Genomic DNA, 12,828 nt, shown 5'->3' with positions numbered 1-12,828 from the left:
AGATGTGTCCCTGTTCTTCGACATGCACTTTTCTCCCTGTAGAGACAGATCATCCGCTGGTTTACTCCCCAAATGGAGCTTGGGCCTTCATGTGGGTGTAGACGCCAGGGACTTGAGCCCTTCTGCACTGCTTTGCCAAGCCACGAGCAAGGAGCTGGACGGAAAGCTGGACGGAAAGCGGAGCAGCCAGGACACAAACAAGCGTATGGGGTGTTGCCACCACAGGCAATGAGTTAGCTTGCTGTTCGCAACTGTCACTGTTAACCTTGAAACAGCTTGGGATATTGAAACAGTACAACTTGATACCTCAAATGTCTGCTGCTGGGCCTGGTTCAGTAGCCTAGTGACTAAAATCCTCCCCCTGCATGCGCCACGATCCTTAATAGGCACTGGTTCACGTTCCAGCCACCCCACTTCCATCCAGCTCCCTGCTTGAGGCCTGAAGAGCAGTCAAGGACAGCCCAAAGCCTTGGGACCCCACACCCACATGGCATCTGGAGGAAGCTCCTGGCTTTGGATCGGCTCAGTTGCAGGTGTTGAAGCCACTTGGGAAGTGAACCAGTAGATGGATCTGTCTCTGTACATCTCAATTTCCAATAAAATAATCTTTTTAGAGCCAGGAGCTTGCTCCAGCTCTCCCACACGGGTGCAGGGTCCCAGGGCTTTGGGCCGTCCTCGACTGCTTTCCCAGGCCACAAGCAGGGAGCTGGATGGGAAATAGGACCACCAAGACACAAACTGGCATCCATAAGGGATCCTGATGTGTGCAAGGGGAGGACTTTAGCTACTAGGCTTAACCAAACCAGACCCAAAAAATGTCTGCTTCTATTTAACCAAACTTCTCAGCATGCCTGTGTGGGCCAGGAACTAGGGAATCAACAGTCCTTGTATGTGACCATTGCTTACTTTAAGGGAAAATAGTCCAGATTTGGGGTGATACATTGCTAGACTCCAAGTGCAATTGCTGGCGGTGTGGCCCCACAGGCCCTGTACCGAGACCCACCCAAAGGTGGCTTCTGGCCTTGGCGCAGCCATTTGCAGAGTGAATCTGGACGCTGTGTAACATGTAATCCCCCTTAGACCTCAGAACCCAGGTAGGCAGAGGACTCCACAGGACATTCTGCACTTTCAGCACTGCCCTCAGATTGTTTCAGTACTGGTCGTTTATGTTCCTCCCTCCAGTAAAAAATTTGGAGAATTGGACTTAAAACACAAGGTAGAGTATAAACCTGAAGGACCCTTGATGAGGTCACAAGTCTCCTGAAATTAGACTTGTTGGCCTGTAGGTCAGGAGAGCAGTGACGGCCAGCACCTGCCACTGTGCCCCGTGCTGTGTTCCAGGCCAGCTGTGCCCCAAGGTTCCTGGGAAAGCGGCAGGCAGCTGGAGGCCCGGCCCTTCCCCCAGCCCTACTCACTGCAGCTCTACTGGGAGGAATTGGCGGATGAGAGATCTTCCACTGTTGTTCATCCTATCTTTCAAATATTTTTACAAATACAAATATCCCTCATCAGACCAAGAGGGGTCTTGTTTGTGATACACGGAGCAACAAGTTTAACGTGACCATCACGGGCTCCTTGTTCTGAGCTTTGGGTAGATTGCATCGCTGAGCTAGGGAAGCAGAAGCCACGAAGTGTGGATACAGTGCTGTCCATGAAGGTTCCTCTTGTATGAAAGGTTCAAGGCTTGAAAATAACCAGCAGGATTTATAAAACCAGCATTCCATTAAAAAAAAAAAAAAAAACTAGGTCCTTGGGCCTCTCCCGTCCCAACAGCCTGGTCTCAGCCCCCTCATTTATCTACAAGTGCTGCCGAGATGTTGGTGGGCGTCCCTCAGCAGACCTCCCTACCCCAGATGAAGCCACAGTCCCTGTGCCCGTGAGCCCATGGATTCCCCAGCCCAGCCTTCCAAGCCCAGTTCTCCAGTGGGGTGGTGTGCTGGCCTGGAGCTCTGCCCACCCACCGGGGTTCCAAGGTCCTGGCACATGTTCTGACCCAGGCCCCACTGAAAGCTCCCCGGCCACACCCCGCCTGCCTGGATGGGATCCCCCAGTCCCAGCACACGCTGTTGGTGCTACCCCCCGGTCTCCTGCAAGCCACAAGCTGGAATGGCACAGCGTTCCAGTTTCTGACTTACATGTTAGCAAACCACTGGGAATGCATAAACCTGCACAATTCAGAGCATTTAAACTTGCCAGGCTGCAGGAGGAAACTACAGCGCTGTGCTGGTGCTTTGTGAAGTTTCAGAAGGTTCTAGCATCGGGACAATGCAGTCTCAGTTCTAGATACCTGACCAAGTGGGACAGGCTCACAGAAACCTGCACTGTAAACACAGCACCTCATTCCAAAAATTAAAGAGAAATCCCCCAAAGTAGTCTTCTAATTGCTGTGTAAACTGATCCATCTTCAAGACAGAATGAAAAGGAAGGAACTACCGAGGAGTGGTGTGGGTGGTCTCAGGCTGCACTGGCTCCACTGATGGTACAAGCTGCAGAGGGGAAGCCGCCGGAAACAGCAGCTCCCAGTGGGCCTGGCGGAGGGGCGTGCATCCTCACTCCCAGGCAGACAACACTTAGTGTACCACTTTTTGTTTCTTTAAGATTTATTTTTATTGGAAATTCAGATGTACAGAGAGGGGGAGAGACGGAGAGGAAGATCTGTCCGATGATTCACTCCCCAAGTGACCCCAACGGCCAGACAGAGCTGCACCAATCCGAAACCAGGAGCCAGGAGCTTCTTCTGGGTCTCCTACATGGGTACAGGTTCCCAAGGCTTTGGGCGGTCCTTGACTGCTTTCCCAGGCCACAAGCAGGGAGCTGGGTGGAAAGTAGGGCCACCGGGACCAGAAACATTGCCCATACGGGATCCTGGCATGTGTAAGGTGAGGACTCCAACCGCTAGGTTACTGCGCCAGGCCCTACTCAGTAAACTTCTAAAGGAAGAGGCTTAGGTTCTTACTAGGAATTCAGGCAACCATCCATGGCACTCAAGTCCCACGCTGGGAAGACTGGGAAGGAACAGAGGGCAAAACTGGGTTCTAATTGGGCTGGAAGCCAAGGTGTGGGTGTCTTACACCTACCCCCTCTTCTGGCTATGGACACAGCATTCTGAGCAATCCCACTGCTTTAGACATCCACAGCCAATTTGATGCACCCCCCCCCCCCGGGATTCCAATTTTATAAAACTAGAATTTATAAAGGATTCTTTAAAAAAAAATTTCATGGGAAAGTCAGATATACAGAGGACCACCCACTCCCCAAGCAGCTGCAACAGAGCTGAACAGGTCCGAAGGCAAGAGCCTAGAGCCCCTTCTGGATCTCTCAAGTGGCTGCAGGGTCCCAAGGCCTTGGGCCGTCCTTGACTGTTTTCCCGGGCCACAGGCAGGGATGGGAAGCGGGGTGGCCAGGATTAGAACCAGCGCATACAAGGCAAGGATCTTGAGCCGGTAGGGTACCATGCCAGGCCCAAAGGATTCTTATAACAAGAGACAAAATATGTCTACACATCCATATGGGTCAATTCTTGTTTTTGCTAATAGCCAGAAACAAAAAAGAATAAGCTGAATGTGCAGGAAAGGTTATTCTAAAACACAGAAGTCCACCAACCTGGCAGCACAGCCAGCCCTTGGGGTGTCCCTGTGGAGCACATGCTGCAAAGATCTGAAGATGTGCTGTTCAGCCTTGAACTTGGGCATGTGACATCAGCACACCGTTCCTGCACCTCTGCCCTCCTGGGGCCCAGTCAGAGTCATGGGGCAACAGGATTTTGCAGGCAGAACTAACCAGAGCCACCAAGCAGGAGTGACCTCCACATCACAGAAGGCCAAAGTGGGTGCATCATGTCCTAACAGCTGGAGCGCCAGTTCAGTAAGTTCCTGGCCAGGTGACCAAGGCAGCACCCAAGTAAACGTGGGCTGAAGACCCTGCGGGGAGGTGGCACTCCCTCGGAGAGCTTCAGTTCTGTTCCGGGTGCTTTCCACCCACCAGGTCAAAGGGGAACCCATCCAGGGAGTTCTCATCTACACTGCAAGTCCTGACAAGACAACCCAGGCACAAGAGACCCAGTTCTTTCTTGGTCAGTTGCTCGTGGAGTCCAGAATATGGAGAGAGCCAAAAGCCTTCAAACTGGAGGGTCTTGTGGGTTTTCCTGGGAGAGAACTGGACTGGGGAAGGAATCATTGTTTGGGTGCTGCTCCCGGTGCGACTTTCCCCTTAGTTCCTTCTGCTCACAGCCCAAGAAGGGAGACTTGACTGGCCCAGCTGCTTTTCCAAGGGTCTGATCACCAAAAGCAAACACTTCCACAAGGAGTTTCTGTTCCAGAAGCGAAGTGAGCTACTCCAGCCCAGAGGGGCCACCCAAGGTTCAGGTGGAAGAAACATGCAACAGGGTAATATAAAAGTAAGGCGACAAAGAGCAGAGAGTGGGGAGACGACCAGCCCTGACATTCCAAGGGAACCAGGCTGATAAGAACTGTAACATCCCTAATCCACAGTGGCAAGACTGCAAGAACAAAGTTCAAAGAGAAATGACCCGGATTAACTACTAAGACAGATGTGTACAGCGTGTGAGCGACACTTTTTGGAGAGTGAGGTCACTGGGCAGTGTGACCTGAACAAGGCTGAGATAAGAAGTGAGGGGGGCAGTGATTCAGAACCAAGCAATCACCAGGCAGGACAGCCAAGGGGCTGGGGCAAAGATGTGCACACGGGGCTCCTGGGGAACAGAGCAGCGGGCAGACGGCTTCCTGAGGCTTCTGTCTGCTCAGATCATCCCTGAAGGCGCAGTCCCGCCTCCTGCGCAGACTCTGCAGTGTCCTGCAGAGGTCATCAGAGGACAGGACCACTCTGGGCTGCTCAGCAACCCAACCGAGAAGACAAAGTGGAAAACTGTACCAAACATAATTTGACATTATAATCATGTCAAATTGGATTTAATCTAATGTATTAACAAAAGCATAATACACTCCAGTAAACACTGAGTTTCCAACATAAAATCAGAAGAGGAACAAGTTCACAAAACATCTGCTTTAGCAGCAAACCAGGGGCAAGCTGCTAGTCACTGCCACCATTTCATAAATTCATGCTTCATATTTAACGGAAATTCAGAGGGGTGGCCCTGTTCCCCATCAGAAACGCACCCCGAAGTGACCAGCCCAGAGAAGGGAGGAGGCTGTGCAGAAACAGCAGCCGAGGTCTTGGTAAGTTGGGTGGTGGCATTCTGGGGCTGGCACTCACTCACAAAGCTGCCCAGAGCACGATTCCATTTGTGGATGTGATGAGCGTGGCCACATCTTAGCTCTCCCTAGGGATTCACAGTGCCTCCCTCGGGTCAGCTGCCCACAGTCAGGGTCCAGAGATGCTAAGGCGGCCCCTGAGGCTTCCTAGGAGAGGCCAAGGTGCCCAGGAAGGCAGGGGGCGTGTTCTTTCCCTGAGGGCCCCAGCTCCCAGCACAGAGGCAGGGAGGAACTGCAAGCCTGGGGAGCTGGGCTCACCGTTGACACGACAGATGCCCGAGGCTTCCTGCAGCATCAGTAAGAGAGGCTGTGCTCACGAAACACTCCTTCAATGGCTGGGGGTTGGCTCACAAAGCGACCAGATTAAAAGCTCCTCTCGTTCGTACAGATAGCTGTAATTCCCTTTCAGGTACAAGCTGGCACCGAGGGCCTACGGCTGGGCTTGCAGCCCCTCACATCGGCCCCTGTGTCTGGCTTCCATGTACACAGACGCGCTGCACTGCTGCATGGTGTGCGCCATCTCAAGCAGCTGGCGACATCCGATGGCTAACTTTGCCCTAGGAGAGAAAGAAATGTTAAATCCCTGCAAGGCAGTTGTTCAGGTAAGTTTGTATCCTTTTGTAAGTTAACCAGTCAAGTAAAACCTGGTAATCTGAAGCATGTGTACACTGCAGACCGGCTTCACCAAGCTAATTAGCATATGTATTACACATGTGTTTGGGGGTAAGAAAACTTGAATTACTCTGCGGCGAGAGGGTGGACCTTTCGTGGCACAGCAGGTTCGGTCACTGCCTGTGACGGTGGCATCCCAGATGCACGCTGCTTGGAGTCCAGCTCACTGCTCATGTGCCCGGTAAAGCAGCGGAGGATGGTCCACGTGTGTGGGCCCCTGCACCTCTGTGGGAGACCCAGAAGAAGCTGCTGGCTCCTGGTTTCAGCCTGGCCCAGGCCTGGCCACTGCAGCCACCTGAGGAGTAACCAGCAGACGGAAGATTCTCTCTCCCTCTCTGACTCTTATGAGAGATTTTCAAACAGCAGAGTTTTTAACTGAAGTCACCGTGTCGTACAAGACATGTCCACTGAATTGCTCTTACCTAAGTCAGCATTCTTTGGTAACTTCCCTGTTACTTGACCAGTGTCTTTGGACCTTACAGATAATAGCATCACACAATGTCTTTCTGTGCTGGACTCGTATAATGTGCCCTAGAATGCATCCATGTGCAAGACAGGACTGATTTATGTTTTAAACAAATGAACGGATGGTATTCCAATGTGTAGAAATACTGCATTTTCCTGATTCATTGATCTGCTGATGGACATCTGAACTGATATCTGATCTTGGTGATTCTTGAATAGCATGACGATCAATATTCAACTATATATGCCTTTCAAGTATAGATTTCATTTCCCTCGAATATATGAAAAATTCTTAAGGGGCAATACCAAGATATGAAATATACTCTGATAAGTGAGATAAGATGCCAATAGCGATGGTCTCTTAGGACAGACAAAACACATGAGCACAGCTCACGGTTCACTGCAGCTGATATCCAAGATTAAGAACCAAGGGTTCCACGGCAGACAGGCTGCCAAAAAGCAAAGCTGGAGTTCACAGCTGGGCTGAACTAGAGAGTTCTACTTCATTCTGTGGAAGGCCTCTCCTCGCTTTCCTTAAAATATTCTGATCCAAGACCTTAGCAACACCACAACTGATGGTTTAATTTGGTCTTGTTTGGTTTCAGAGTTACGCAGTGCATCTCCTAAAAGAACAGGTGCATGAAAGACAGGGAGCAGGACATCAGATCTAATGACTGCCTTGCCTGACTGAAATGTGGCCTAAGACGAAGGCCGCCTGGCTCTGAAAAGCTGACCCAGAATCCCAGGCCGCAGGGTGGACACCAGTCCCTCATGCTGTATAATCTGGGCAGACACCGTTGGGCCCATGCCCTACGTCAGTTCACAACAGTGGGCGTCCCACACGTCAGCTCCGAGGTTCTTACCTCCTCGGCCTCTTGGAAAGGAACACCCCTGGCTGGCCCCACATGATGGGTCCCTGGACACAGGGACAAGGGAAAGCAAGGGCTGTCCAGCATGAGGGGCAGGCTGACCTGACTCACAGCCTTTCTCTCCCGCACTGAGAGCTTAAAATCAGGAAGCCTGTGCCTGCTGCCCTGCACTATTCAGACACTGAGTTTCAGAACCCCTTGAAGATGTTCAAAGTAGCAGAGATGTGTTCTCTTATAAACTTAAAAGCAAATGAAGCAGGGGCCCAACGGAGTGGCCTAGTGGCTAAAGTCCTCACCTTGAACACTCCGGGATCCCATATGGGCACCGGTTCTAATCCCAGCAGCTCCACTTCCTCTCTATCTCTCCTCCTCTGTGTATATCTGACTCTCCCCCACCCCCACCCCTGGTGTCATATGGGTTCCCAATCCTTGTGACTCAGACTTCTGACAAGACGTATCATCCATGAGTACACGCGATCGAGTCTCCAGCCCTCTGCCCGAGTGCCTGTGCTGACAGGGCCCCGCAGGCTCCTCCCTGCTGTGCTCCACTTCTGGACATCCTCCACTTCTGGACATCTCCCAGTGGTAAAAAAGCTCCTCCTTTACACTGGGACTGTAAATGACCACCCCTCCGACTTGAATGTGCAAAGATTTTTTGTCCCTTACTGAATTCCTACTGCTTTTTTCAAACTAATCTCTCTTAGCCCACAATCTTTTCTGGAACACAGTTTAAAACTGGAGGTGCCTTCAACTCCTGCACTTCTTTGTTGACCTTAAGATTTCTGTGAAACAGTGTCCAATGCAGTAACCTAGTGGCTGAAGTCCTCGCCTTGCATGCACCAGGATCCCATATGGGGTGTCAGTTTGTATCCCAGCTGCCCATTTCCCATCCAGCTCCCTGCTTGTGGCCTGGGAAAGCAGTGCAAGATGGCTCAAGGCTTTGGGACCCTGTGCCTGCATGGGAGACCCGGAGTAGACTCCTGGTTCCTGGTTTCAGATCAGCTCTACTCTGGCTGTTGCAGACACTTGGGGAGTGAATCAGCAGACAGAAGATCTTCCTCTCTGTCTCTCCTCTCTGTATATCTGACTTTCCAATAAAAATAAATACATCTTTAAATAAAAAAGATTTCTGTGAAACTAAAGGCCCTTGTTCCTTTACATTTTCCTATTCTGAATATCAAGTCACAAATGGGTCAAAATAACCATTAAAAAATGACCCAGCTGGTTACATTATTCACTTCCACAATCCATGTTGGCAAAATGGCCTGGCTTAATTCTATTGTTTGTTATAATTGTTCTAAAATATTTTCTAGATATGAGAATGAAGTATATGGTGGATATTTTGGTTTTGATTCACTGAATATGACCAAGGATTTGTTGTTCCAATTTTAGCACATGTGCTCCAAGGCGAGCACTTCTGTGTAACGTGCACTTCAAGTGAAAGAAAATCAGAAGGTACCGTAATGCTAACATTAAACTGCACGAAGCAGCCGACAGCACACTTAACGGTAGAGACCGAAGGATTGCTGTGGATGTATTTCACCGTTTCTATTCAACATTTTACTGGAGAGTTCGGCCAGAGAAATCAGGTACCCAAAACAAAACCAAAAACAAACAAAACTGGAAACAAATGATCTCAAACTCTAACAGCCAAGGGATTCACAAAGTCTTCGTTAGAGAGCTTGTGAAGCAGATCGCCTCCCAAACGAACCTTCCGGAAATGCAAACAAGAAACCGACCATGTATATCGGCAGGAAGGAGGCGATGCTTACGAATGTTATTTAATGAGAGGAACAAGACCGACACCCTAAAAAACACACCAGAACACGGTACTGCCAAAAAAAAAAAAGAAAAAGAAAAAGTGTGATTGTGTTGGAGTGAACACAAAGCGTAGTGACACCCCAAAGCCTTAGCACAATGAGACAGATGATCTCAAACACCAAGGGCTCTAACGGACACACAAGCGAGTCACCATAAACACAGGCGTGGATTTCAACGTTCTTAATGCAGGCTAAACTTCCAACTTGGTACAACGTTTCTTGGATGAACTCTAACAAGATGAAACATGGCTGAGTGTGACCCCGAAGACACCACACAAGGCTGTGGAAAGATCCAGAGCAGAGGCGGAGGACACGGGGCATGAGGAAGACGGCTGGGTGCATCGAGCCGCCAATGCAACAGATCGCCCTCGCAAGAGCTACGAAGACAGATGAAATCAGAGGGCAGTGCCCGCTCTCAGGGTACCAAGAAAAGACAAAGAAGCAGTAAGCCAAGAATCACCTTTTCCCTCCCCTTCCACACCGCCCCCACGTGGCAGAGCACCTAGACATGCCTCAGGAAAGGTACAGTCAATGAAGTCTACACCTTGATTTGAAATCCAGTACCTGGCTTGCAAGACAAAACGAGTGCTCCCTAGGGTCCTACCCTGGCACCCCTGCCACCACCTGAGCTAGGGGAGCCAGACTCCAGCCTCTGAGGGAACTTGGGAGCTTAGCATCACTGGAGACCCAGATCTGACAGACGTAAGCTCCCGACAGCCAGGCCAGCGCTCACGGACAGTGTGTCCAGAGGACATGCCTCACCTCGCAGAGGGACGGGTTTGGGCCCACAGCCTGGGCAGCCAGAGGCTGTTTCTGTCTCTCCTTCCCCAGTGCTGGGCAGAAAGCAAGCAGCCAGAGGATGCTGCTGATATTCAATGCCATGCCACATCAACCCAACACTGAGCAGGACTAATGGGTCTAGTCCCCATTACCCAAGGAGTTCTGAATCGTCACTCAGGCCTGGTTCTCACAGCCTCGAGCCCAGCAGGCGGCTCTCGGGGCTGTGCTGGACTCCCTGGGCTGGGCTGTGCTGGACTCCCTGGGCTGGGCTGGACTCCCTGGGCTGTGCTGGACTCCCTGGGCTGGGCTGTGCTGGACTCCCTGGGCTGGGCTGTGCTGGACTCCCTGGGCTGGGCTGTGCTAGACTCCCTGGGCTGTGCTGGACTCCCTGGGCTGGGCTGTGCTGGACTCCCTGGGCTGTGCTGACTCCCTGGGCTGTGCTGGACTCCCTGGGCTGTGCTGACTCCCTGGGCTGTGCTGGACTCCCTGGGCTGGGCTGTCCTGGACTCCCTGGGCTGTGCTGGACTCCCTGGGCTGTGCTGGACTCCCTGGGCTGTCCTGGACTCCCTGTGCTGTGCTGGACTCCCTGGGCTGGGCTGTGCTGGACTCCCTGGGCTGTGCTGACTCCCTGGGCTGTGCTGGACTCCCTGGGCTGGGCTGTCCTGGACTCCCTGGGCTGTGCTGGACTCCCTGGGCTGTCCTGGACTCCCTGTGCTGTGCTGGACTCCCTGGGCTGGGCTGGGCTGGACTCCCTGGGCTGTGCTGACTCCCTGGGCTGTGCTGGACTCCCTGGGCTGTGCTGGACTCCCTGGGCTGTCCTGGACTCCCTGTGCTGTGCTGGACTCCCTGGGCTGGGCTGGGCTGGACTCCCTGGGCTGTGCTGGACTCCCTGGGCTGTCCTGGACTCCCTGGGCTGTCCTGGACTCCCTGGGCTGGACTCCCTGGGCTGGGCTGTCCTGGACTCCCTGGGCTGTGCTGACTCCCTGGGCTGTGCTGACTCCCTGGGCTGTGCTGACTCCCTGGGCTGTGCTGACTCCCTGGGCTGTGCTGGACTCCCTGGGCTGTCCTGGACTCCCTGGGCTGTCCTGGACTCCCTGGGCTGGGCTGTGCTGGACTCCCTGGGCTGTGCTGGACTCCCTGGGCTGTGCTGGACTCCCTGGGCTGGGCTGTCCTGGACTCCCTGGGCTGTGCTGACTCCCTGGGCTGTGCTGGACTCCCTGGGCTGGGCTGGACTCCCTGGGCTGGGCTGACTCCCTGGGCTGGGCTGACTCCCTGGGCTGTGCTGACTCCCTGGGCTGGGCTGTCCTGGACTCCCTGGGCTGTCCTGGACTCCCTGGGCTGTCCTGGACTCCCTGGGCTGGGCTGGGCTGTGCTGGACTCCCTGGGCTGTGCTGGACTCCCTGGGCTGGGCTGGACTCCCTGGGCTGGGCTGTCCTGGACTCCCTGGGCTGGGCTGTCCTGGACTCCCTGGGCTGGGCTGACTCCCTGGGCTGTGCTGACTCCCTGGGCTGGGCTGGACTCCCTGGGCTGTGGTTTCAGGTGTGATCTGCACTGCAGCACATGCACTGCCCCAGCCTGGGATGAAGTCTCCTGGCTTAGACACTCCTCCCAGGTGAGGATGAGCACAGCACGAGCTCAGCACGCCCTCTGGTCCTGAGACCCCGGTTACCCCTAGGCACTGGACGTGCGGCAAACCGCATCTAGGGCTCGGTCCACTGCTCAAGTCCACGGACTCAGAATGCCTCCAAGGTCAGCCACAAACAAAGCCAGATGATGGTGAACAGAAGACAAATACCTTTCATTGCGCCAACAAGCATCAAGAACTGTCAGGAACCATGTCCTCACCAACAAAGTTGCAGAAACCAAGCACCCTGAAGCTGATGTTCTGAAATGCTCTGATGAAGAACTTAAATCAGCTGAGTTAAAGGAAATTCAATGAATTTCAACAGAACAGAGAAATGGAGTGGAGCAATTCAAAAAAATAAAATAGATCCTTTAACTGAAAAGTGCACTGAGTGAAAACCCAACAGAAAGCATCAAGAGCAGAAGCACTGGAGGACAGGACATGTGAGGTAGAGAGGAGAAAGAAGAGCCAGGAGGGATGGAGAAGCTCACAGGAACCTCGCAGCAGCACAGAAAGAGAAAATATCTATGTAACTGGGACTCAAGAGAGACTTGAGAATGCTGAAGAGATGGGCAGCATATTCAGACACAACCACAAAAATTTTCCAACCTAGGGACCACCACAATCCATGTACGGACAGATGCAAGGCGGCTGGGCTGTGCTACACGCTCCAGACATTCCACAGCCAGGAGCCAGGAGCCAGGAGCCAGGAGAGCAGTCTCAAAGCTGCAGGAGTAAGGTCACGCAGGTCCTCACCGCCCTGGCCGCAGACTCGCAGCAGAGAGCTAGCCGAGACTTGCACCAGTAACGAAGGGGAAGGACCCATAGCAATCCAAGAACACTGTATCCAGTACATTATCTTTTAGACACGAAGGAAAGATGAAGAGATTTCCAAATTAAAGTTAGGATAATTCATAAACAAAATTCGCTGCCGGTGCTATGGCATAGTGCGTTAAGCTGCTCCCTGTGGTGCCCACATCCCAGGTGACACCAGGTTGAGACCTGGTGCTCCACTACCTGTCCACCCCAGCTAGTCAGCATGGGAAGGAAGCAGAGCATCGTCCAAATGCTTGGGGCCCTGCCACTCACAAGCAGACCCAGATGGAGTTCTGAGCTCTGGGCTTCTGCCTGGCCAGCCCAGCCCTGGGTACTGAGACCAGAGGGAGCAAAGATCCCTCTGTCTCTCTCTTTACCTTTCATTTAAAAAATTAAACAACAGGGCCTGCCACAGCAGCCTAGTGACTAAAGTCTTCGCCTTGCATGCACCAGGATCCCATACGGTGTCAGTTCGTATCCCATCAGCTCCTGCCTGTGGCCTGGGAAAGCAGTCAAGGACGACCCAAAGCCCTGGGACCCTGATCCACACA

General features: G+C 52.7%; 1 protein-coding gene across 1 annotated transcript in view; it reads right to left on the bottom strand.

The window, feature by feature from the left end:
• Positions 1-4,912: 4,912 nt before the first annotated feature.
• The window catches only part of SWT1 (SWT1 RNA endoribonuclease homolog), a 73,953-nt gene continuing 66,037 nt past the window's right edge, over positions 4,913-12,828 (bottom strand). The window contains exon 19 of the mRNA XM_040985371.1: positions 4,913-5,788. Coding sequence (XP_040841305.1) covers positions 5,662-5,788 — 127 coding nt within the window. The 3' untranslated portion in view covers positions 4,913-5,661. The remainder of the gene's footprint in view (positions 5,789-12,828) is intronic.

The sequence above is a fragment of the Ochotona curzoniae genome, unplaced genomic scaffold (assembly GCF_017591425.1).
Source record: "Ochotona curzoniae isolate NIBS_2020 unplaced genomic scaffold, NIBS_Ocur_1.0 contig_430, whole genome shotgun sequence".
Taxonomy (NCBI): Eukaryota; Metazoa; Chordata; class Mammalia; order Lagomorpha; family Ochotonidae; genus Ochotona; species Ochotona curzoniae.
The sequence above is the reverse complement of the archived record's forward strand: the minus strand, read 5'-3'. Positions and strand labels throughout refer to the sequence as shown.